Source organism: Rhincodon typus, chromosome 30, assembly GCF_021869965.1.
Source record: "Rhincodon typus isolate 14 chromosome 30, sRhiTyp1.1, whole genome shotgun sequence".
NCBI lineage: Eukaryota > Metazoa > Chordata > Chondrichthyes > Orectolobiformes > Rhincodontidae > Rhincodon > Rhincodon typus.
In genome coordinates, this window is record NC_063361.1 from 3,049,956 (window position 1) to 3,077,875 (window position 27,920).

Genomic DNA, 27,920 nt, shown 5'->3' on the forward strand with positions numbered 1-27,920 from the left:
TCCCATAGCTACCTTCACTACAGCTCATCACACCCCACATCCTGCAAGGACTCCATCCCATTCTCCCAGTTCCTTTGCCAATGTTGCATTTGATACCACCTTCCAAAACAGTGCTGCTGACATGGCTTGCTTCTTCCATAACTGTGGTTTCCCACCCACTGTGGTTGTCAGGGAGCAAATTACTGCAGGGCCTCAACCACATCCAACCTATCACCCGTGCTTCCGCCCTTGCCCCTTCCCATCACTCACAACAGCAAGATCAGGTTCCCCTTGTCCTCACTTTTCATCCCACCAGCCTCCACATTCAAAGGATCATTCTTTGCCATTTCAGACAACTCCAGCAGAATGTCACCACCAAACACATCTTCCACTCACTCCCCCTGTCTGCGCCTTCGAGACATTTTAGTCCATTCCACAACCACCAACACCATCCTGTCTCCACGGCACGTTGCCACGTAACTGCAGAAGGTACAACACCTGCCCCATCACATCCTCCATGGTCACCATCCAAGGGCCTAAACAGTCTTTCCAGGTGAAGCAATATTTCACCTGTACCTCCTCCAATCTTGAGTATTGTATTCGCTACACCCAATGTAGCCTACTCTAGAGAAACCAAATGCAGACTGCGTGACCGCGTTGTGGAACACCTCTGGTCTATGTGCAAGCATGACCCCAACCTTCCCATAGCCAGTCATTTTAACACAGCGTCTTGCTCGCACGCCCACATCTGACCTTGGCATGCTGCAGTGTTCCAGTGAGTCACAGCTCAAACTGGAGGAACAACATCCCATCTTCAGACCGGGCACTTTACAGCCTTCTGGACTTAAAATTGAGTTCAACACCTTCAAATTAGCTTATGATATCCTTACTCCCCGTCCCAGTGTCTGTCCTTTTAAGTCTGGCAGGAGACACACTACTATTCAGCCATTCTCACATTTGGATCACTTAATCTGAACTATCAACTTCTTTTCTCCACCAGCATGCTACATCCATTACCCACAACCCCCTCCCCCAAGTTATAGCATAAAAGCTGCCCCCTTCACATCAGCTCTGATGAAGATTCATCTAGACTCAAAACATTAGCTTGCCTTCTCTCCATGGATGCTGTCTGACCTGCTGTGTTCTCCAGTATTTGTTGTTTTTAGTACAGATTCCAGCATCTGTAGTAATTTGCTCCCTCTAAACCTTTCCTATTTATGTACTTATCCAAATGTCTTTAAACATTGTAACTGTACTGCATCCACCATTTCCTCTGGCATACATTCCATACACAAACTACTGCAAAAAAAAGTTGCCCCTCATGTCCTTTTTAAAACTTTCTCCTCTCACCTTAAAAATATGTCCCCCAGTTTTGAATTCCCCCACCTTATGTAAAAGACCCTTGCTATTCACCTTATCTCTGCCCCTCTGATTTCATAAATCTTTATAAAGGTCAGCCCTCAAACTCCTATGCGCTGGTTAAAAAAAAACATCCCAGCCTATCCAGCTTATGTTTATAACTCAAACCCCCCCATTCCCAGCAACATCCTGGTAAATCTTTTCTAAACACTCTCCAATTTAATAATATCCTTCCTATAAACAGGGTGTCCAGAATTGCACATAGTTCTCCAGAAGAAGCCTCACCAACGTCCTGTAAAACCTCAATATGACATCCCAAATCCTATACTCAAAGGTCTGCGCAAAATGATAAGCATGCTAAATGCCTTCCTAACCAGCCTGCCTACCTGTGATGCAAATCTCAAAGAGTTATGTACCTGAACCCTTAGGTCTCTGTTCTACAACACTACCATTAACTGTATAAGTCCTGCCCTTGTTTGTTTTACCTCGCATTTATCCAAATTAATCCCCATCTGCCACTCCTCAGCCAGTTGATCAAGATCTTTCGTAATCTTCGATAACCTTCTTCACTATCAACTATACCACCAATTTTGGTGTCATTCGCAAACTTACTAACCATGCGTCCTATATTCTCATCCAAATCATTTATATAAATGACAAACAAAAGTGGACCCTAGTACGGATCCTTGTGGAACACTGCTTGTCACAGGCCTTCAGTCTGAGAATCAACTCTCCACCACCACCCTCTGTCCCCTACCATTAAGCCAATTTTGATTCCAATTGGCAAGCTCACCCCAAATCTTGTGATCTAACTTTACCAATTAGTCTGTCACGCAGAACCTTATCAAAGGCTTTACTCAAGTCCTCGTAAACAACAGCTACTGCTCTGCCCTCATGAATCGTTTTTGTGGAGCAGCAATGAGCCATATGCAAATATGACCCTGAGCTTCCAGTTGCCTGCCACTTCAACACGCCACTATGTTCCTTGGCTAACATTTTTGTCTCAGGCCCACTAAAGTGCTTCAGCGAAGCTCAGCACAAGATGGAAGAACAGCATCTCATTTTCCATTTGGGGACTTGATATCAACTTCAGTTATTTTAGAATCTGAACACCTCCTATGTCCTTCACGCCCACCCCAACCAGGTTGTGTCATGACATGAGCTGCTTTCAGCACAGCTAATCCACTGTTACCTACTTATGGTCCCCATGATCAGATCTTCTTTCTCCCTGGCATGCTAACATCCATCCCTTTGTCTCCCTAACTGTCACTGTCTCTCTGGGCTCCATCTCTGCCTAGCCAGTCACCCATTACCCCCAAACCATATAATCTTCAGCTTATATACCATCTTTTCCTTGCTACTGTCAATTCTGAAGAAGGATCACTGGACTCAGAAATGTTAACTCTGCTTTCGCCCCACAGTTGCTGCCAGACTTGCTGGCTTTCTCCAGCAATTTCTGTTTTTGTTTGATTTCCAGCATCCACTGTTCTTTGTTTTATTTCAGTTCTAACTGCTGCTTTTTATGGTTACACCTACTGGAACGTGTGTCATGGTGTGCCACACTTGTCTGCCTTGTTCCATCTTTACACATAAACGTTCATCCCCATTCTGTTACATCAATCATCCAGCTATGCTTAGGACGTCTCCTCTTTCTGCTGCCATCCACTCTGCTTTCCGATCAACTGGCTGAAATACTGACATTTTCTTGTCTGGATCTCACTTTTTAAAGAATTCCTTTGCTCTTGCAGTTTTAATCTTCATTTATCGTCACTACATGTATAGATGGAATTTTATGCGGATGTCTCAGCATCCATATTTCAAAGGCTTCCATTTTCTTGCAACTCTTTACTTATGCCCAGGTTTCTGATGCATACAGGAAAATGGATAGAATGTAGCAACTTATGCATTTCCAGACAGCACTGTAGATGCTGGAGATCTGAAACAAACAAAAACGGAAATTGCTGCAGAACTCAGAGTTAACGTTTCTTCAGAACAAGAAGGGTCACCATACTCAAAACGTTAACTCTGTTTTCTTTTCACAGATGCTGCCAGATGTGTTGTGTTTCCTCAGCAATTTGTTCTTGTTTGTTTCAGATCTCCAGCATTCACGGTTCTTTGTATTATGCTAATTAGCTTTTTCCATGCTACAATCTCAAATTTTCTTGTTTGCATATTCTTTATCTTGATAAAGAGGTTGTTTGACGTTCTTTCAGCTCATCCTGGTGAAAGTAAATGCTGCAGGGTAGATGAGCAAAATGACTGTGGCCAGGAAGTCATTCAAGAGGGGGTTGTAAAATGAAATGTGGTTGTAGGGAGACAGCACAGTGATGGGGGACTGATACTGCTCTCCACAGCAAGGAGTGTGAGTCTAGATGACTGTGTTGCCTACTGGTGTAGGGTTCAGATATCTGCTCAGGTCTTGACAGGATCCAGTTATTGTGGACCCTGGAGGTATTAACAACACAAGCAGAACATAAACAAAGTTGCTGGAAAAGCTCAGCAGGTCTGGCAGCATCTGTGAAGGAGAAAACAGAGTTAATGTTTCGGGTCCGGTGACCCTTCCTCAGAACACAGCTGAACATACCTGGCTGACTCTTAAATGCCGTCTTGGAAATTAGGGATGGGCAATAAATGCTGGCCTAGCCTGTAATGCTTACAATCTGTGAATGAATCTTTTAAAAAAAAAAATGAATTTCTGCATAGTCATTATGAGAAGCTCGGCGCCAAATTAAGAAGCAGAACCTCAAAACTCATAACCTCAGCATTATTCCCTGAATCACGTGCAAATTAGCATAGGGTGTATCGGATTAGAGAGATGAATATGTGGTTCAAAGACTGGTGTGCAAAAAATGGTTTCCGGTTTGTGGGACATTTGCACCAGTATGGAGGAAAGTGGGACCTGTATTGATGGTAGACTAATTAGTAAAGTTAGATTACATAGGATTTGGGGGGAGCTTGCCAATTGGATACAAACTTGGCTTAACAGTGGGAGACCGAGTGTGGTGGTGGAGGGTTGTTTTTTGGACAGGAGGCTGGTGACCAGAGCTGTACTGTAGGGATCGGTGCTCGGTCCATTTTTGTTTGTAATCTATAAAAATGATCTGAATGAGAATTTAGGATGTATGGTTAGTAACTTTGCGGATGACAATAAAATTGGTGGTATAGTTGACAGTGAAGAAGGTCATCTAAGATTACAAAGGCAGCTTGATCAATTGGGCCAATGGGCTGGAGTGGCAGATGGAGATTAATTTGGATAAATGCGAGGTACTGCATTTTAGTAGAACAAATAAGGGTAAGACTTAGAGATAGTAGGAACTGCCAATGCTGGAGAATCTGAGATAACAAGGTGTAGAACTGGATGAACACAGCAGGCCAAGCATCATCAGAGGAGCAGGAAAGCTGACGTTTTGGGTCTGGACTCTTCTTCCTGCTCCTCTGATGCTGCTTGGCCTGCTGTATTCATCCAGCTGTACACCTTGTTATCTCAAGGGTAGGACTTATACAGTTAATGATAGTGCCCTGGGTAGTGTTGTAGAACAGAGAGACTTAAGGTACGTCACAGTTGCATCACAGGTAGACAGGATGTTTAAGAAGGCATTTAGCATGTTTGCTTTTATTGCTCAGGCTATTGAGTGTAGGATTTGGGATGTCATGTTGAGTTTGTACAGGACATTGGTGAGGCCACTTTGGGAGTACTGTGTACTGTTCTGGTTGCCCTGCTATTGGAAAGATATTAAACTGGAGAGGGCTCAGAAAAGATTTACCAGGATGTTGCTGGACTGGAGGGTTTAAGTTATAAGAATAGAATGGATAGGCTGGGACGTTTTGCACTGGAGCGTAAGAGGTTCAGGGGTAACCTTACAGAGGTTTATAAAATCATAATGGGCAGAAATAAGGGTGACAAGGTGAATGACAAGGGTCTTTTCCCTAGGGTAGGGGAGTCCAAAATTACAAGGCATATTTTTAAGGTGAGAGGAGAAAGATTTAAAAGGAACCTGAAGGACAATTTTTTCACGTAGAGGATGGTTCATGTGTGCCAGAGGAAGTGGTAGGTGCAGGTACAGTTACAACATTTTAAAGACATTTGGATAGGTACATGAATAGGAAAGGTATAGAGAGATGTGGGCCAAATAATCCAAATGACACTCGTTTAGTTTGGGAAACTTGGTCCAACTTGTCCATGCCAACCAAGAGCTCTGTTTTCATGCTGTGAACATGACCGTATGGGATGGTCTCCATCTGGTCAGTATTTTTGCCAACTGCATAACTGGGAAAGTAGAGAGCACTTTAAACTCAATAGTGAGGCAGGGATTAAATTTGGGAAGATGTGGTAAATCAAAGTGTAGAGTCAAGGCCAAAGAAATAAAAACACAGGAAATGATAAACAGACCATGACAAGAAGGGACTAAGAACATGAATCTATGAGTCAACCAAGAGATAAGACTAGAATTTATAAGAAGAATGCACATAGAATTTGAAACAAAACAGATGACCTGAGAGTGCAAATTGAAATAAGACCATAAGACATAGGAGCAGAAATTAGGCCATTTGGCCCATCGAGTCTGCTCCCCAATTCAATCATGGCTGATAAGTTCCTCAACCCCATTCTCCCGCTTTCTCCCCATAACCCTTGATCCCCTTGATAATCAAGAACCTATCTATCTCAGTCTTAAATGTACACAATGACCTGGCCTCCACAGCCTTCTGTGGCAGTAAATTCCATAGATTCACCACCCTCTGGCTGAAGAGGTTTCTCCTTATCTCCATTCTAAAAGGTCCTCCCTTTACTCAAAGGCTGTGCCCTCGGGTCCTAGTCTCTACAACAAATGAAAACATCTTCCCAACATCCACTCTGTCCATACCATTCAGAATTTTGTAAGTATCGATTAGATCCCCCCTCATCCTTCTAAACTCCAATGAGTATCGTCCCAGAGTCCTCAAATGTTCCTCATGTGTTAACCTTTCCATTCCTGGGACCATTCTCGTGAACCTCCTCTGAATCCGCTCCAGGGCCAGTACATCCTTCCTGAGATATGGGGCCCAAAACTGCACACAATACTCCAAATGTGGCCTGACCAGAGCCTTATAAAGCCTCAGTAGTACATCCCTACTTTTATATTCAAGTCCTCTCAAAATAAATGTCAACATTGCATTTGCCTTCCTGAATACTGGCTCAACCTGCAAGTTTACCTTGAGAGAATCCTGGACTAGAACTCCCAACTCTCTTTGCACTTCAGACTTCTGAATTTTCTCCCCATTTGGAAAATAGTCCATGCTTTTATTCTTCTTACCAAAGTGCATGACCTCACACTTCCCCACGTTGTACTCCATCTGCCACTTCTTTGCCCACTCTCCTAACCTGTCCAAATCCTTCTGCAGCCTCCTCACCTCCTCAATACTACCTGTCCCTCCACCTATCTCTGTATCGTCTGCAAACTTAGCCAGAATGCCCACAGTTCCTTCATCTAGATCATTAATGTATAAAGTGAAAAGTTGTAGTCCCAACACCGACCCTTGAGGAACACTACTTTTCACCAGCTGCCATCCTGAGAAAGACTCTTTTATCCCTACTCTCTGCTTTCTGCCAGACAGCCAATCTTCTATCCATGCTAGCACCTTGCCTCTAACACCATGGGCCCTTATCTTACTCAGCAGCCTCCTGTGCGGCACCTTGTCAAAGGCCTTTTGAAGTCCAGGTAGATAACATCCATTGGCTCTCCTTGGTCTACCCTGTTCATTACTTCCTCAAATAATTAAATATATTCTTATGGCCATTACCTGACAAACAGGCTATGCTCCAAAAGCTTGTGTTTTCTGTTGGACTATAACCTGGTGTCATGTGATGTCTGAGCTTGGCCATTAGAGACATGGCTGTAGACTGACATGATTTGGATCTGAATTGTGAAGGGTAACGTACAATTAGGAAGGGCAGAAGGCTAGGAAAAGTTGGAGTGGTGGCCCTGCTAGGTAATTAGCACAATATAGAGGGTTAATCTAAGTTCAGGAAACCAGGATTTGGAAATAGTCTGTGTAGAGATGAGAAATGATAAAAGCAAAAAAAAATCATTTGTGGAGGTGTTGTACTGGCTCTCGAACAGTAAGCACATGGTAGGATTAAGCATAATGAAAGAACTATTGAGCACTTGTCAGAAAGGTACAGCAATAATCATGGGAGATTTTAACCTGTACATAGATTGGAAAAGTGAGATGGGAAAAAGCTAGCGTAGATGAGCAGTTCATAGAATATTTAATGGGAAAATCTAGAACTAGAGGTTAGTGATTGAAAATCAGGGGTTGCCTATTTAATAAAAAGATGAAGCAAAATTCTGAGCGTGATGAGTCTTTGGAACGGTCTTCCTGAAAAGGCGATGGAAGCAGAGTCCTTGAATATTTTCAAGTCAGAGGTGAATAGAATCTTGCTAAGCAAGGAGGTAAAAGGTTATCAAAGATTGGCAGGAATGGTGATTTGAGGTTACAGTTAGATCAGTATGATATCATTGAATGGTGGAGCAAGTGATGAATGACCTATTCCTGCTCCTTGTTGGTATGTTCTTAAACCTATGGATTTTACTTGATCTATATTTTGTACGGCTTATTCTGTATCAGAAAGTAGCACTATATAGTTAGTGACAGGTTTATTATGTTTTAATCCTATTTGTACCTTGGGAAGCATATCTTAACTTTCTGATTATTTTCTAATTATTTGTTGTGTGTAATTGAATAATTGTGGTAACAAAACTGTCTTGTGTTTCTCTCTTGTCTTGAAACATGTCTGATTGTCTCTCTTCTAGTCTGATGGTTGATATTTAATCCCAATAAAGGCTGTGCATAAATCTCACATATTTCTTGTCAATGTCACATTTCAGCAACTTGTCTATTGCATTTTGGTGCCAAACACAATCAAACACCTCTTAATTGTTAAGCACATGTAAATGTTATTGATTTCTTCTGGACATTTCTCAAAAATTGTTCTTGTTTTCTTTCTTCTTCCACAGGTCTAATTCCAGACTGTTCACCAATTTCTTTCCTTTTTCTTCCCAAGATCACTTTAACAAGATGACTCATTAATGTGATTTTTTCTAAGATTATTGTAGGCCCATTGTTTTAGGTTTTTATGTAACTTAATGAATAATGAATGTCTCAAAGCACTTAGAATGACTCCTTTGGTATATATTTGATCACAAATTTCTGCTAACAATTCTATTTGTTTTTCCAGGAGCTTTTAGATATTATGTTGATACTTCACCAAAGTGTGGAGGCTTTCCTGCACTCATCATTTGCAAAGTATCCTTTATCTCTGATAGTTATATCTATAACAGTTAGTCCATCATTTCCTTTGGTATCTTAAGGTCCTCTCTATTTGGATCATTGTACAATTCATTTATATATTCTGCCTGCTTTATTGCCATTACATCTTTTTCAAACTATATTTTACCATCTTTGTAGTTTATGCACCCATTTTCTGTCATTATCCCTTCAAACAAACATTTCACTTTCTGGTGCATAACTCTCATTTTGTGATTCCTTTTCAGTTCCAGTACTTCTTCAATTCTGTCATCGGTTTGCTTCTTTTCTTTCCTCTTTTGTATCGTCATTGTTTGTTTGTATTTTGTCTGTCATCCACTTTTTTGATAAAATAAATTCTTTTCTGTGTTGGTAATATTTCCATTACAGCATTTGTACATTTTCTTCTGTTCAGTTTGCTTTGTATTTCTTGTTCTGTGACTTCTGGTTGTTCTGTTTCCTCAATGCTTAGATTTTTTTACTTTAAAGAGTGAATTCTAACAACTTCGTAAAAAGCATCACATAAGAAACAAGACAGTCTGTCCACCAGAAGAGGGCAACCTTCCGAAATTCCTCTCTGCTGATAATCTTACAGAATTTTATACCGCATTTCATCTCTTGAGGGCAGCATTGGTTTGAGGAGATTTACTTGCATGGTACCAGCGTCAAAGCACTTTAGTTATGTAGAGAAATTGGGGAAACTGGGCTTATTTTCTTTAGTGCAAAGAAATTTAAGAGGAAATTTGATTGGTTTTGATCCAGTAAATAAGGGGACAGTGTATCGAGAGTCAGAAGGGTCAATAACCAGCGGACACAAATTTAAGCAGGTTGGCAAAAGAACAATTTCTTTTACACACTGAATTTCTGTGCAATGGTTGAAAGGGTGATAGTACCAGATTCAACTGTAACTTTCAAGAGGGCTTTGGATAAATGCTTGGAGGGAGAGAAAGCAGGAAAATAGGACTAGTTGATAGCTCTAACAAACAGCCAACACGGAGGCAATGAGATAAATTACCATTCTGTGCTGTATTATTCTATTATACTGAGTAGTTTGGTTTTACAATGATGTTGTGGGTATAATCCAAATGTAAACTAAATCTGGAATTAAGCCTGAGCAAAGCAGAGAGCCTTTAAATAAGAATGTCTAGGCTCCAATATGCTTCTGTCAATTTGGACTCTGAAGTCTGACAAACATTAGTGTTAACATTAAGCTGGAAATATTTTTCGCCAATACTAATTCAGTAGTGTTGTGAGTCATTGAACCATACATTGGGTATTGCTTGGGGAAATCCTCCGGTCATCTTGTCAGAAATCTTGTTTGCACACTTTATACTATATTTCCAGCTGTTTGATCACTATTGTTACTGTGGATTATTGGGAGACCATTCCCAATGTCCCCAGAGCAAATTTTAAGCATGCAATCCCTACAATGCAGAAGGAGTCCATTAAATCCACGCTGACCTTCCGAAGAGCATTCCAACCAGACCCAGTAACCCCACATTTACCATGGCCAATCTACCTAGCCTACACGTCTCTGAATATTACAGACAATTCCATTAAGGCCAGTCCACTCCTTACTTAATTGCGGGATGCAGGCGTCACTGGGCGGGGCTAGCATTTAATCACCCATCTCGAGTTGTCCTAATATCCAATGAATAGGTTGGAATAGCACAGGCTGATCAGTCTGTGATGTTTTTCTCCATACAAGCTGTCTTGATTAATCCAACTTTCCTGCTCAAACCTTAAATGTTTCTCATTGTCAAGCAGCCATCCCTTTTAACAGTTCGTGATTCAGTGACAATTTGTGGCTGAAAATTCGACATTCTGCCCACATTCCATGTGAATACATCTTTTCTAATCTTTCTCATAACTTTCTTTCCTATTATTGTTGCCTTGCTCCAAGCAGAAATATGCGTTTTGACATCTCCAGTTGCTCGCCGCAACAAACCATAAATTTGTTTTTCTCCCCATTTTTGTACCTTTTTTGCTTGTTATTTCATGGGATGTGAGTGTCAATGACAAGGTCAGCAATTGTTACCTATCCCTAAGTACCCTAGAACCGAGTGGCTTGCTTGAGCAGTTGTTAGATCATTTCAGAGGGCAATTAAGAGTCAGCCACATTTTGTTTAGGTCTGGAGTCATATATAGGCCAGATCAAGTAAGGATGGCAGATTTCCTTTCATCAGTGACCCTGTTCCAACGATGAGTCACTGGACTCAAATGTTAACTCTGTTTTCTCCCCTCAGATGCTGCCAGACCTGCTGCTTCGCTGGCACATTGTGTTTATAACCTGTAATGTTAAATCGGTTTCTCTCTCCACAGATGCTTCTGGACCTGCTGACTTTTGCCAGCAACTTCTGTTTTTGTTGCAGATCTCCAGCATCTGCAGTTCTTTGTTTTATTTTAGTGAATCAGATAGGTTCTCAGATCAGTCAATTATAGTTTCATGCCCACCATAACTAAGACTAGTTTTCGATTCCAGATTAATTAAATTCATGTTCCACCAGATGCAGTGGTGGAAATCGATTGAACCCATGTCTTCACTGTATTGGTCTTCGATTTAGGCCAGTCATTTTACGAAACTTCCACGTGCTTTTTTCTGTACCAGTGACCCATTGAGATAAGGTTAGGATCACTGAGGCGATGCCACTGGGATCTCTGTGCAGAGGGAAAACAGGCCTGTGTTTCCTGCTTTGAATGTAGTGTATTCCCCATCTAAGCCATGTCAGGGTGTTGAGTGGAAGTCTGTGGTTCCCCTGGGCTGACTTTCCATCCGAGCACTTACAAGGCAGCAACAGCTGGTAGCAGCCTGCCTGCCTGTCCTAATGCCCAAGAAAGATGTGTATTGAGAGGAGCAGGGATATGAATAGGGAACCATTGTCATAGCGTACAGTGGACAAAATAGTGTTCCGATGTTTCCCAAGCAAATTGTTCAGAGAAGTTATCACATATCTCTGGAGCAGGTGGGACACTACCTCTGCACTACATAGAATTGTAGAATCCTCACATGATGCAATTTGCCCACTATAAGAAGTGACCAGTGTGTGGTGAGCAAGGTACATAGCCTTTTATTGGACTGCCAGTAACTGACTGTGAGGAGCGCTGATGGTAAAAGTGGTGATAACGAAAGTTTAATTTAAAAAAAACAGTTGCCTCAGTGTGCTCAGTATCTGCAACATAACACAATTAATCAGTTAGCAGTCATGAGAGACTATTTAACAGGCTGAGTCCTAACCCCTCAATTGCTATGTCATACATACAGCATGCAGAATATTCCTGTGTTGTACAACTCCATCATATGTTTCTATTTCCTTACCTTCCATATTTTTTCAAACCCATATAGCAACAGTGGCTGAAATAGTCAGAGTGGTCACCAACTCCCATCAATGACAGCTTGAACTATCCACCTGCCTCTTAATGAAAGCTGTCTCCTCATTTCATGACTGGTAGGTGGCATTTTCCTGGGTATTATTTGCCTTTTCAACTTCCCTTAGGAATTTTCCACATTTCCAAAGTCATTATGGCTTTTATTTTTTATTAAAGGTGTCAGGACTAATTGAAATATTTGATTCTCATTTATGATCCAGCAACATTGGTCTGCAGGTCCAGTGTGCTCTGTTTAAAGATGTGATGATACTATTTCCTCATTAATTTCCTTGACATTTGGAACCTATATTGCACCAGTCCAGATTCCCTGGCTTGCATTTCTTCATCACACACAAAACATTTACTTTCTAACTCTCGCCTATCAGCAGATGATAGGCCATTAGGATATGTCAATAAAGTCTGGAAACCCTTAATTTAGTTTGGGAAATAGGAGTCAGCCATTCAGACCCTCTGGCCTGTTCTGCCATTGAATGATCACGATGGACTTAACTGAACATCATTTTTCTATGGTATCCCTTGATAACTTTAGTAATTGTATTAAAATATAATCGTAACCTCATAGCCTGGCATATCTCTATCTCCACCATGACCATCAAGACAGGGGATTAGTCCTGGTTCAATTCTGCCAGGAGTAGTACCCAGGCATACCTAAAACTGAGATGCCAACTTGGTGAGCAGAGGACTATATGGATACTAAACAGTGAAAGCAGCATGCTGGAGGCAAGGCTAAGTGATCCCATAACCATGAGTCTGATGAAACCTTTGCTTGCCACATCCAGTCATGAAAAGTGGTGGATAAATAGTGGAGGAGGCTTCACAAATATCCCCAAGCTCAGTGATCTGGGAGCTCAAAACATCAGTCCAAAACAAAAAAAAATTGAAGCATTTACAAGAATCTTCAGACAAAAGTGCTAAGTAGATGATCCACCTTGGCCTCCTCCTTAAGTCACCAATATCACAGAAGCCTGTCCATAGCCAATTTGATTCACTTGTGAGATATCAAAAAATGGTTGAAGACACTGGCTAGAGGTGTTGTGCTTCAGAACTAGCCACGCCCTGAGACAAGCTGTTCCAGTACAGCTACAATACTGGCATTTACCTGACAATGTGGAAAATTTCCCAAGTATGTCCTATCCACAAGAAGCAAAGCTAATCAAATCCTGCCAAATATCGTCTCATCTGCCTAATATCGTGCTCTCAACCATCAGCAAATTCTCAAAGGTGTTGCGGTATTTCTACTCGAGATAACCTTTTTGTAATATCATGCTGACTTTGTTAGATGATTCAATAATTCTCAAAAAGCATTATTAAGAGTTCTTTTGTAAAAGCATTTTCCTAATAATCAATATCCGGCTAACTGACCTGTAGTTTCTTGGTTTCTCTCTCTGTCCTTTCTTGGATAGCAGTGTTGCATTTTGCAAAATCATAATCAACACATCCAGTATTTCTGCAGTTATCTTCTACTGAGACCAAGATTAGATCACCAGGTTCCAGGATTTGTCACATTGTAATTTCTTAAAATTCTCCAAAACATTTTCTCTGCTGATATAAATTACACTATGCTCCTCAATCTTATTAGCCCCCGGTTACCCACTATTTCTGGTATGTAACTTGTGCCTTCTACAGTGAAGGCAAACAAAAAATATTTGCTCAATGTCTCTGCCATTTCCTCTTTCTCCATAATTTCTTCTGTCTCTATGTGAACACATTTGCGTTTACATATCACTACATGCTGGATTCCCTTATCTGTTGTAATTTTTTATTCATTCATGTAATGTGGAAGTCACTGGCTGGGCCAGAATTATTGACGATCTTAAATGTGACCACTGACCAAGTCTAAAGTTCCACTCAACCCAAGGGAAGTGACTGTTTCCTGGAACAATGTCCAGGCAACTCTCTCTCCTGTTGATGCCTCACAATATCTGCAGTTCAGACTCCAGTTTAACAAGCGAGCCAAATTTGTTCAAGTTGCAGACTCTTGCCACAGATATTGTTGTCTGGAATCTCAATTTTTCTACGAACTCCCACATATTGCAGCTACAGCTCACCCTCTACATTGCCTCATCTGTCTAACCTTACTGATTTGTTTGTTTAGTTAACTAGTTATTAGCAATGTAATAGCAAGTTACAGTTTCTAAGCTTAAAGATTAAGAAAAAAATCACACACCAGACTCTGTGTGTGGCGGGGGTTGGGGGGGTGGTGGTGGTGGTAAAGGCAGCATTACCTCCTCCATCTGCACTGAAGGGCCATTTAGCACAACATTTTAACTTTACCATACAATTTATGAACTGCTCTCTGGGTACATGCAAGCAGATAAGAGGGTACCCAGCTGGATGCAAGCACCAAGTAGGGACCCCAGGTGGATGTGGCCAGAGAGGAGCGTCCACAAGTAGGGGGTGATCAGAGGGCAGTGTGTCCCAGTAGCTGCAAGCGGAGGACAATGTCTCTGGCTGAGTGCAGACGAAGAGCAGAGACCCTAGGTTTGTAACCGAAACAGATATGCAAGGTTTGCCAATCTTCCAGAAATAGCAAAATGTCTTCACTCTATTGAAAGGTTTTCACATATTTTTCACTTTCTATTTCCTGTTCGTTGCATGTTCTACAGAAAATTTGGCATTTATTATCAGCTTCATCTGAAGGCAGGTTTCTGTGTTGTAGCTGTGTGACCATTTTCTGAGAACACTTTGTGCTGTTAGCAACATTCTTCCAAGCCTTAGAAGTTAAATATGAGTCCCTGAGGGGAAGTTGAGATAGTGTTGAAGGTGGGAGGAGGAGGATTTAGGTATGGGTAACATAAAAATTAGGTTGTCAACTAAGGTTTGAAGAAAGTTAACTGTGGAGTGGAGTGAGGAAATCAATAAGTCGAAGTGGTGTGTTAATATTCTTAATACTGTTGCGATGTGCAATAGTCAGAAATTTAGAAAAACAATCTTTCAAAAAGTATAGGTTAACCGGAAACAGTGCAGATTGGCAGTTATTCAGAGATTACTTGAAGAAAGGAATAAAAACAAAGTGGGGGTAGGGCAGGAGAAAAGTGAATGCAGCTGGAAAGAAACAAGAGCCTCATTTTAGTCAAATAAATTGGAGTCTTTTCTGTATTCGGCAAAATGTGCAGTGGCATTGGCTTACCCACAATGCAGTGAGGAAATTACAAAATCCAAACAAAAGATAAAATTTAATAGAATTGGGCACTTAAAGGGTTAGATTTTGAGAACAGGTTGCAAAACTTGATTTTATATGGCTGATGGGTGATCTAATCTGGCCATTTATAAAATGATAACAGGATTTGATAGCGCAGGTGCAGGAAAACTACTTTCACCAGGACAGGAATGCAGAACAAGGGGGCCTAAGCTTATAATTAGAACTAGGCCTAGTTAGCTGTAAAATTAGGAAGAATAGTTTGACAGAAAGAACAATGTAAATTTGAGTCACTTTTGTTGGGTATGCATTTCAAAAGATATGGAGCAAAGGCAAATAAATACAGTCAAGATACAGACTGGCTATGATATATCAGACTAACAGGTCTTGAAGGGCTGCATAGCCTAGCACTGTTCTTGCCTTCCTGGGTAGAGGTACATATTGTTTTGACCTTTATAACACTTCAAAAATAAATTTATATACTTGCAATCTTTTCCCACGCTGGAGGAAGAAATGCCTGGCAAAAATTAAGTGAAAGCAGAGATCTTGGAGGTTTTAAATCATTTAAAATAGTAGCTTGTCTCAGTTGCCAGTACTCTGGCTTGAGTCAAACTGTTGAAGCTCCACCTCAGATATAATCTGCAGTACTGCGGGAGTTATGCATTGTTGGAGTTTTGAGTTTTACAAACAAAGAACAAAGAAAATTACAGCACAGGAACAGGTCCTTCGGCCCTCCAAGCCTATGCCGATCCAGATCCTCTATCTAAACCTGTCGCCTATTTTTCAAGGATCTGTATCCCTCTGCTCCCTGCCCATTCATGTATCTGTCTAGATACATCTTAAATGATGCTATCATGCCCGCCTCTACCACCTCCGCTGGCAACACATTCCAGGCACCCACTACCCTCTGCATAAAGAACTTTCCACGCATATCTCCCTTAGACTTTTCCCCTCTCACCTTGAAATCGTGACCCCTAGTAATTGAGTCCGCCACTCTGGGGAAAAAGCTTCTCGCTATCTACCCTTCTATACCTCTCATGATTTTGTAGACCTCAATCAGGTCCCCCCTCAACCTCCATCTTTCTAATGTAAATAATCCTAATCTACTCAACCTCTCTTCATAGTTAGCACCCTCCATACCAGGCAACATCCTGGTGAACCTCCTCTGCACCCTCTCCAAAGCATCCACATCCTTTTGGTAATGTGGCGACCAGATCCAAATGTGGTCGAACCAAAGTCCTATACAACTGTAACATGACCTGCCAACTCTTGTACTCAATGCCCCGTTCGATGAATGAAAACATGCCGTATGCCTTCTATCGACCTGCGTTGCCACGTTCACGGTACAATGGACCTGAACACCCAGATCTCTCTGTGCATCAATTTTCACCAGGGCTTTTCCATTTACCACATAGTTCGCTCTTGAATTGGATCTTCCAAAATGCATCACCTTGCATTTGCCTGGATTGAACTCCATCTGCCATTTCTCCGCCCAACTCTCCAATCTATCTATATACTGCTACATTCTCCGACAGTCCCTTCACTATCTGCTACTCCACCAATCTTAGTGTCATCTGCAAACTTGCTAATCAGACCATCTATACCTTCCTCCAAATCATTTATGTATATCACAAACAACAGTGATCTCAACATGGATCCCTGTGGAACACCACTGGTCACAGTTCTCCATTTTGAGAAACTCCCTTCCACTACAACTCTGTCTCCTGTTGCCCAGCCAGTTCTCTATCCATCTAGCTAGTACACCCTGGACCCCATGCAACTTCACTTTCTCCATCAGCCTACCATGGGGAACCTTATGAAACGCCTTACTGAAGTCCATGTATATAACATCCACAGCCCTTCCCTCATCTATCAACTTTGTCACTTCCTCAAAGAATTCTATCAAGTTGGTAAGACATGACCTTCCCTGCACAAAACCATGCTGCCTATCACTAATAAGCCCATTTTCTTGCAAATATAGATAGATCCTATCCCTCAGTATCTTTTCCAGCAGCTTCCCCACCACTGACGTCAGGCTCACCGGTCTATAATTACCTGGATTATCCTTGCTACCCTTCTTAAACAAGGGGACAACATTAGCAATTCTCCAGTCCTCCGGGACCTCACCCGTGCTCAAGGATGCTGCAAAGATATCTGTTAAGGCCCCAGCTATTTCCTCTCTTGCTTCCCTCAGTAACCTGGGATATATCCCATCTGGACCTGGGGACTTGTCCACCCTAAGGCCTTTTAGAATACCCAACACTTCCTCCCTCCTTATGCCGACTTGACCTAGAGTAATCAAACATCTATCCCTAACCTCAACATCTGTCATGTCCCTCTCTTCGGTGAATACCGACGCAAAGTACTCATTAAGAATCTCACTCATAGGAGTTAGAAGCAGGAGTATGCCACTTGGCCCTTGAGCTTGCTGTTGCATTCAATGAGATTGTGGCTGATCTAATGGTAACCTAATTCAACATTCCTAAGTGGCCCCGATGATCTTTCACCACTTGCTTAGCAAGAATTTATCTATCTCTGCCTGAAAAATATTCAAAGACTCTGCAGCCACCACTTTCTAGGGAAACAAGGACTCATGACTCATAGGAAAAAAATCTCCTTAACTAGGCAACCACTTATTTTGAAATGGTGAATCCCATAAAAGGAAATATCCTTTTCATATGCACCCTGCAAGACCCCTCATGATCATTAATAATTGCTTTGAAAATAGCTTCTCACCCTTTTTGACAGATGTTAAGCTAACTGGCTTGTAGCTTCCTGCTTTCTGTCTCCCTTTTGTTTTTTGAATAAAGCAATTGCAACTGCTATTTTCCAACCTAAATGGATCCTACCCCAAACTTAGAGTATTTTGAAAACTTTAAGCCAAAACAGAGACCATCTCAAGGGCTACTTCTTTGAAAATCCTAGGATGAAGTCCATTAGAATCCAAGGACTCTTCAGCTCATAGCTACAAGAGTTTGCTCACTTTCTGTTCCCTGGTGATTGTAAATTTCCTGACATCCTCTCTCCTTTCCATTTCCCCATGCACAGCTATTCTTTGTTTGATGGTAAAATGAGGCAGATCCATTGCATTATTGAAAAGAACTACAACCAATTCTCCCTGGTTTAACATTCAACCTTGCATGAAAACAGACAATCTTGATATTTATCTCAATGCTATATTTTCTTTTTTCTTTCATGAGGTGTGGGTGCCATAGAGATCTACAGCACAGAAAAAGGATCTTCAGTACATTGTGTCAAAAATAACCATTAGTTATTCTCATCCCATTTTCCAGCACTTGTAGGCCTTCACATCTAAATACTCCTTAAATGTTAAGAGGGTCTTTGCCTCTACCACCCTTGTTGGCAGTGAGTTCCAGATTCCCACCACCCTCTGGAAAACAAGTTTTTCCTCACATCTCCTTCAGCCCCTGACCTTAAATCTATGCCTCTTGGTCATTGATTCCTTCATCAAGAGGAAAAGTCTCTTTCTGTCTGCCCTCTCTATGCTATGCTCGTCATAATTTTATACATCTCAATCACTTCTCCTCTCAATCTCCTCAGTCCTAAGGAAACAACCCCACTCTATCCAATCTTTCTTCATAACTCTCCAGCTCAGGCAACATCCTGGTAAATCTCCTCTGCACCCACTCCGGTGCAATCACATCTCTCCGACAATGTGGATTCTAGAACTGCGCACTATACTCCAGCTGTAGCCCAACCAATGTTTTATACAGTTCCAGCATAACCTCCCTGCCCTATGCCTTGGTTAGTCAAGGCAACTATCCCATATGTCTTCTTAACCACTTATCCACCTGCCTTGATACTTTAAGGGACTGGTGTACATGCACATCAAGGTCCCTCTAACCCCCAATGCATCCCAGTGTCCTACTGTTCAACATGTGTACCCTTGCCTTGTTTGTCCTGCCAAAGTGCATCAGCTCACATTTATTCAGATTGAATTCCATTTGCCACTGATCTCTTCACTATATACCACCCCACCAATTTTTGTATCAACTGTAGACTTACTGAAAAAATGCTCCTACATTTAAGTCTAAATCATTTAAATAAGCCACAAACAACAAGGACTGCAATACTGCCCCTTTTGGGACCCCACCGGACACAGGCTTCCGGTCACAAAAACATCCCTCAACCATCATCCTTTGCCACTCAGCCAATTCTGATCAAATTTTCCAAGTTTCCATGGATCTCACGGGCTCTTATCTTTGATGTCAGTCTCCCATGTGAGATCTTGTCAAAAGCCTTGCTGAAGTCCAAGTAGACTACAAAAGTATTGTTATCATCAATGCACTTGTTCATCCCTTCAAAAAAATTCAGTCGAGTTGGTCAGACATTATCTACCCTTAACAAAACCATGATCAATCTGCATTGCAAATCAGCTGTCCAGTCAACTAAGGTAACTGAACCCGGTGTCACATCACTCTGATGTGGAGCTGCCAGTGTTAGACTGGGGTGGACAAAGTTAAAGTCACACAACACTAATTTCAAATTCCCAACCCTTTCCATGCCTGCACTTTCCTCCAGTTCTAAAAGGCTCCCTGGACTCTCTGTTCCCTTGACTTTTGCCTCTTCACAAACCTTTTCCAATCACTAGCAGCTGGGCCTTTAGCAATCTAAGTCATATACTTTGCAATTTCTTTCCTAAAGAACTCTCTGACTATCAGCCTACCAATCCTCTTTTAAGGCCCTCTCTCTCTGAGGTGGGACACAAACTTCCACACTCACCTAACATGGAGAACCTTATAAATCAAAGAGGGACGTACAGTTACACTTGCTGTAGGGTATGCAGTCGTATGCTCCTTAATTAGAGAGCGACAGATATTTTACATCTACTCCCATTTGAGAGGGATACATACCATATTTTTGTCTTGTCCTGAGAAGCAATGAGGTAAGAAGCTGAAATATGTGTATGAAGTTCAGTTTCCTAATAACAGCCTCTCTGCATCTGAAATAGAAATAACTGATCAGATTATAGACTGAATATCAGTTACTGCAGGGAAACAGTACTCAAAAAGTTAGTTTAAATACAACAGATCTAGTGACACCATCTGAATTAAGTGGCAAAATTACAACAATGGAATAGTGTTAGGCTTATGTCAGCAACCTGCTTAATCCCTTTAAATCTTAGCCTTTCTTTGCTTTATAAACCAGGAAGTGTCGATCCACCTGAGAGTCATAAAATGTCACAAATTGACTTGGTGCCCATTCAGGCTTCTGCTTCTGATCGATATCTGATAAATGGGTGGCTCAGTGGTTAGCACTGCTGTCTCACAGCACTAGGGACCCAGGTTCAATTCTAGCCCTGGGTGACTCTCTGTGTGAAGTTTACATGTTCTCCCCCATGTCTGCATGGGTTTCCCCCCACAGTGTAATTGGATTGGCCATGCTAAATTGCCCCATAGTGTCCGGGGATGTGCAGATTCGGTGGATTAGTCATGGTAATATGCAGGGAGATAGATTCTCTTTGGAGGGTTGGTGCGGACTCAATGGGCTGAATGGCCTCTTTCTGCACTATAGGGATTCTACATAATTCGACTGGAATGAACGGTGAGGATGGGAGAATACAGTGATGTTGCCTGACTAATAATCCAGAATGGAATTTAAATTCAGTTAATTGATTCAATTGATTAGTAAACTGAAAAATCTGGGAATTTAAAACTAGTTTTAGTAATGTTGTTGTGAACCTGTCAATTCATTAGAACCAAGTAGACTTGTGGTTGCATGAGAGAGTGCGCAGAGGAGATTTACAAGGATACTACCTGAGCTGGAGGCTCTGATTATTTTTTATTTGTTCATGGGATTTTGAGTGTCACTGCCTAGGCCAGCATTTATTGCCCACATTGCTGAGTCTGGAGTCAACTGTAGGCCAAACCAGGTAAAGATGGCAGATTTCCTTCTCCAAGGGACATTTGTGAACCAGATGGATTTTTATGACAAATTGACAGTGGTTACAGGGCCATCATTAGGCCAACTTTTAATTCCAGAATTTTAATTGGATTCAAATCTCAGCATCTGCTAAGGTGGTATTCGAACCCATGTCACCAAAAAATTGACCATTCTAGAGCGCTGGTCCAGTGACATCACCACTATACCACCAACAGATTAGAAAGACTGGTTGTTTTCCTTAGAACAGCAAAGGTTGGGGGGGGCGGGTGAAGACATGATGGACATGTTTAAGACTATGAGGGGCATAGTCAGGTTGGATAGTATGGCATTGTTTTTCCATTAATAGTGGGGTCAATAACCAGGGGAATAGACTTCAAAGTAAGAGGTAGAAGGCTAATAGATTTGATCAGAAATATTTCACCTAGTGGGAGGTAGGAGCCTGGAACTCACTGCCTGCAAAAGTGGTTGAGTCAGACCATTTGGAAAAAGCAGTGAGGGTGGGTAGGGCATAGAATGTACTGTAGTTGTGACTTCAGTGTCCATCACCCAGATTGATTCGGTAGCACGCCACTGATTGAACTCTAAAGGGCTTCAACAAGTGGTGACAGAAACAATGGAGAGAAAATTCTAACTGACCTCGTCCTCACCAGTATATTAGATACATTTGTCCATGATAGTGTCAGTTGAAGTAGCCATTACAGCCTTGTGGAGATGAAGTCCTGTATCCACATTGATAATATCCTTCATCTTGTTGTGGGACACTGCCACTGTGCAAAGTCTAGGAATTCTGCAGCTAGAAACCCACAAAACTAACCACCATTTACAAGGGACAATCCGATTGCGATACAATACTCTCCACGTGCCTGGACGTGCAGCTCCAAGAACACTTCAGAAGCTTGACATCATCCAGAACAAAGCAGCCCACTTGATTGTCATGCCTTCCACTGTATTCACTGTTCACACACTTCACTATCAAAACATAGTGGCAGCAATGTGTATATCTACAAGATACACTGTAACAACTCACTAAGGCTCCTCTGACAGCACCTTCCAAACTCATTAGCTCTATCATCTTGAAGGACGAAGGCAGCAGGTACATGAGAACACCACCACCTCCAAATCACACACCACCCTATCACCCTTCCTTCACAGTCACTGGTCAAAAATGTGGAACTCCCTTACCAACAGCACTGTCGGTGTTGCTACACCTCAAGACCTGCAGCGTTTCAAAAGGGGACTCACTACCACCTGCTCTAGGGTAATTAGTGAAGGGTAATAGATGCTGGCTTAGCTAGTGATGCCCACAATCAGCAAAGGAATAAAAACAAAACAGAGCCAATCAATTCTACAAATATATTAGATTTAAGCTCTGTAGTCCTTCTACATAAATTGTATGTAACTAAACAACTATCCAGAGGAGGAAGCTCCACAAAGACCTCCTCTTCACCAATGGGAGTGCACAGCGTATCAACACAAAAGGGATGACCTTACAGAGGTTTATAAAATCATGAGGGGCATTGATAGGGTGAATAGCCAAGGTCTATTTCCCAAGGTAGGGGAGTCCAAAACTAGAGGGCACAGGTTTAATGTGAGAGGGTAAAGATAAGCAAGGGACATAAGGGGCAATTTTTCACACAGAGGGTGGTGCATATATGGAATGAACTGCCAGAGGAAGTGGTGGAGGCTAGTACAATTACAACATTTAAAAGTCATCTGGATTGGTACATGAATAAGAAGGGTTTAGAGGGATATGGGTCAAATGCTGGCAAATGGGACTAGATTAGTTTAGGATATCTGGTTGGCATGGATAAGTTGGACTGAAGGGTCTGTTTCTGTGCTGTACAACTGTATGATTCTATAAAAAGACAAGGCTGAAGCCGTTGCAACTCTCTTCGACAAAGTGCCAAGTGGATGATACATCTAGGCCTCCTACTGAGGTCCCTTGCATCACAGATGCTAACCTTCAACTGTTTAATTCATTCAGCATGAAATCAGAAATGCCTGAAAGTACTGGCTCCTGCAAAAGCTGTAGGCATGGTTGGCATCCTGACATTACTGATATTTCAGCATGGCTGCAAATAACAGCGTTTTTATTTACTCATGGAATGGCCACATTTATTGCCCATCCCAAGTTGCCCTTGGGAAATAGTTATCATGTGCTGCCTTCTAGAACCGCTGCATTCCATTTGTAGCCTAGCCCCACAATGCCATTAGGGAGAGTGTTCCAGGATTTTGGCCCAACAACACTGAAGGAACAGTGATATTTTCAATCTGGACTTTAAATGGCTTAGAGGAGTACTTGCAGACGGTGATGTTACTATATTATCTGCTACCCTTCTTCCTCTAGTTGAATTTAGTTTTAATTGATTCATGGGATGTGACTGTCACTGGCTAGGCATTTATTATCCATCCCTAAATACCCAGTGGAAATTTGAGAGTCAACCACATTGTTGTGGGTCTGGAGACGCATTAAGGCCAGACCAAGTGAGGATGGCAGTTCCTTCCCTGAAGGACATTAGTGAATGGGTTTTTACAACAATTGACAGGGGTTATACGGCTAGCTTTTAATTCCAGATTTTGAATCAAATTTAAATTTCACCAACTGGCATGGTAGGATCTGAACAGAGCATTTAGCCTGGGTTTCTGGATGACTAGTTTAGTCTTATTACCACGATATTCATTATGTCTGAGAGACAATGGCAAAGTGTCACACGGATTAGGGTTGGATAATGGCCACCCAGATCAGACAGTTTCTTGTTGTATATCACACAAGCTCATGAAAGGCCCTAAAGTGGACACTCTGTCCTCAAAAGTGTCAACTCTAAATCAGATCACCCTGGAAGGGTAAGGAATTTCAAATGTTTTAGCAACAGGTGAAACTAGTTTAGCATGCTACTCTGCAGTAGCAATGCAAGTGGTGCTCGCCATTGGCAGGATACTGCCGTCAAGCCAAGACGACCTTTCTGCCTACAGGTAGTTCTGCTATAACACGCGTTTCGTTAACGCGAATTGGCTGTAACGTGACCGTTGAATAGTGGGCGCTGTTTGAAAAACGCAAACTTTCTGCTGTACAGGTATAGCAATTTTCTACAGCGTGATTTTCTATAGCATGAGGTCACTCAAGAATGCAATTGTCACATTATGGGAGAACTACTTGTATCACACAATGAGTAATGTGATTTATGAATTTATGTGATGCTAGGTATGCTAACTCTGGACAGGCAGATTGTATCAACAGTATATATCCCTTCGGCTGTTTGTAACTAAGGTACTAACCATTCCCAACCACCCGAGCTTGCAAAACCTACATCACAGTGTCTAACATTACATGTAATTCTCTAGTTCAATGACATTTGTTGAATAATTCTGCGCATGGAAAGAATTATGCTAACAACCAATTTTGGATCATCAGTCAGACAGCAGTGTGGTGCACTTGCATGTATTGGAAGCTGCATATTTCAGTACACAGGACCCTGTTCTCTTCAGATAGAAAGAACATGTAAACACACTGTGCCTGTTTCAACTGAACAAGATAAGTAATACCAGTCACTGTTTAATTTTTTGGGACAATGTTCTGACCAATCAGAGTCAAAGTCAATCTGTCTTGTTTAGTTTTTTTTCCACGACAGTGCCTCTAACCAGTGTCCACTTGCCAACCAATCAGAAGTCTCTTCTCATGCAACATAAAAGGAGTTTTTTACGCCCTTGAATTGGTCTCCTTGTGGATTGTCCTGACAAGTGCAAGACTAAAAGTTTTCACAAAGGTATGTCTTATTTCAGCAATATGCGAGTTCTGTATTAGCAAACAACTATTTAAATACTCAAGAAGCTTACCATTATGCAGGACAAAGCAGTCCACTTGATCTGTATCCCATCCACCTACTGAAATATTTATTCCCCCTCTTCAATATGACAGCAGTGTGAAAGAGATGGGTGATGCGCTGCATTAACTCACCAAGGCTCCATCGGCAGCACCTTCCAAATGTGTGAACTCTAAGTAGAGGGGCAAGGGCAGTAGACACACTGCCAACTGCAAGTTTCCCTCCAAGCCACGTACCATCCTGAGGTTATGCTGAACTGAACTTGTGAGAAAAAAACTTTCACACAAGAAGTGGTTTGGGTCGAATGCACTGCCGGGAAATGTGATGGAGGCAGGTTCATTTGAGAAATTCAAGGGGGCACTTGGTGACTATTTAAAAGAAAATAATGTGCAAGGATAAAAGAAAAGGCAAGTGAATAGCACTAAATTGCTCATTTGGAGAGTAATGCAGACATGATGGGCCAAATAGCTTGTTTGTGCACCTTCTGTGATTCTGGCTTTAAACTATATTACCTTTACTTCACTGTCACTGGGTCAAACTTCCTTCCAGCAGCACTATCAGTGTACCTATAACACTTAGACAGCAGCAGTTCAAGATAGCAGCTCACCACCACCTTCTCAAAAGCAATTAGGGATGAGCAACAAATGGTGGCCTTGCTAGCAATATACTCCATGAAAGAACAAAAAAAGCTGTGCCTCACAAAATGCTACCACACTGTGGAGAAAAAAAATATAATTAACATTTCAGATCGATGATGTGATGAAAGGTCACTGGTTTCTCACTCCACAGATGCTGCCAGATCTGCTAAATGCCTCCAGCATTTTCTGATTTAATTTTAAGTTGTCAGCTTCTGCATTTTTTACTTCTGTGTTAACCCACTGTGCCTTTATTCTTATGATTAATATTAAAACATTTGCTGTACTTGTGCTGGCTAAAAGGCAGCAGTGACAGTCAGAGAATTCATAGCTGAATTCAGTTCTCCCCACATGCACAAGAAATGGATTAGCATCAAGCACAGTAACCCTGAGGTTTCATTTCCTTCCCCATTCTGGGTGTACTGGTTTCAATTTTAACTTATTTACTGTCAACCTGGCCAATAGCTAACTCAGCATAGGTTAGGGAATGACCATTTATAGCATTTTAGCATTAGGAATTCAGAGCAAGCATTTTGCATTCTGGAAAGGGAAGTCAGCACTGTAAGAGTTAATGAGCAATGACTTGAGGGTATTCTACCATGACTCCTGTGAGCTGGGACAAAAGATACCAAGTGCCAAGGAAGTTACCGGCTCAGCAAGTCCTTAGAGACTAGCTGATTCTTCATAAACAGCCTGTTTATGTTTTTGTATGGTAAATGTCTCGGGCTCAAAAACATCCAAACAGGCACATGGTAAAATGCATTTCCAGAGCCTGTTGTAAATTATGGAATAGTTTGAATCTGTGGGCTCAGCTCTATAGGGAATCAGGCTGCCTGTATATAAACTTTAGTTTCTTTGTAGCCAGCATTTAATGTGTGAGAGAGACAGTGAGGAAAAGAGAATTGATGTTTTACTGTCCTTCCTCCAATCTTACCTTCAAATATTGTTCCCACTGCCCTGTGAACAAGCAAGCCACAAACTCACCAACTTAGATACAATAAATCAATTTTCAATTCAATGCTGGAGGTCTCATTCCTTAAATAAATTCGCGTGAGCACCCCGCTAATTAGCTGGGAAATGTTATGGTTGGATCAACATTCCTGCACAATGTATAGAGATGAGAATATTCCAATGGAGTTGTAGAATCAGGTCCATACCGGCTATGTGCTTTGATGTGATGCAGTTTTACAGCCTTTAGTATGTTTGATTCATTGTCAGGCATCATTTCAGAATTCCAGATTCCATGTTTATGTTGCTGAATTTTCAGCATCAGTCAGCAAGATGGGCAGGTACTCATTGTAACCCACCCTCAATTCATGCCCAATAGAAGTCAGGAAAATTGTTCTGATCACCTCAGTACAATTTCAACATACTACTGGGCTATAAAACTGATTGTCTACCTGGTATAGAGATAGCCAGTTGTATGTAAAATTGTTTTTTTTTTAAATAACATACTTTGAAAATCTGTTCCTTGAATCATAAGATTGTAGCAGTTTCCAAACAGGATATATTTACAACATCTTTTACATATAATAGTTGGAACAGTGTAACGTTAAAAAATGATAGGCACAGGTCTTACAGCCCATTGCGCCTTTTAAGCTAGTTCCCCATTTTGACTTCTACCTCAGTATTTTCTCCCATGAGCTACTTTCAGTAGAGGTGTCCTACAGATGTTGTTAAATGTGTTATAGTCATAGAATCATAGAGTCATACAGCACGGAAACAGACTCGTCCATGCTGACCAGGTTTTATCACTGTATGTTCAGTTGTTTTTTCACGAAGACTAAAATTTGTTATGTATGTGTCAGTATCACTAGTGTATAAGCTGAGATGTTGAAACTAACTTAAATCTGTGACCTACGATGTAGAGAAGCAGTGGGAAGCAAGGAAAAGACAATAAAACTGTGACACATATTGTAAGAATCTAAGATGGAGGAGCAGAAGTAGGCTATTTGGCCCATCAAGTCTGCTCCACTATTTGATGCGATCATGGCTGATCAGATAATTTTCAACTCCACTTTCCTGTCTTCCCCTAAGCCCTCGACTTCCTTACTGGTTAAAAATCAGTCATTCTCAGCCTTGAATTTACTTAAAGCCTAGCCTCTGAAAGTCCTCTCTGGTAAAGAATTCCACAGATTCACGAGCCCCTGAAAGAAGAAATTCTTCCTAATTTTTTGATTTAAATGGGCAACCCCTTACTCTGAAATTATACCCTCTGGTTCTACACTCTCCCACAAGGGGAAGCAAACTCTCTGCATCAATTTTATATATTTCAATAGGTCACCCCTCATTCTTCTAAACTCCAATGAGTACAGGCCTAACCTACCCAACTTCTCCTCATAAGACAATCCCATCATATCCGGGATCAACCTAGTGCACATTTTTGCACCGCCTCCAATATGTTTCCTTGAA

General features: G+C 41.5%; 1 protein-coding gene across 3 annotated transcripts in view; it reads right to left on the reverse strand.

Annotated features, from left to right (window-relative positions):
- Positions 1-27,920, reverse strand: part of limd2 (LIM domain containing 2) — a 65,202-nt gene that overhangs the window by 11,995 nt on the left and 25,287 nt on the right. For 2 of the 3 annotated variants that reach the window (XM_020514067.2, XM_048614491.1), the window contains exon 2: positions 20,023-20,111. The exons of the other annotated variant lie outside the window; for it this stretch is intronic. In XM_020514067.2, the coding sequence (XP_020369656.1) occupies positions 20,023-20,025 (3 nt within the window). In that variant the 5' untranslated portion in view covers positions 20,026-20,111. The remainder of the gene's footprint in view (positions 1-20,022; positions 20,112-27,920) is intronic. 3 annotated transcript variants of the gene reach the window in all.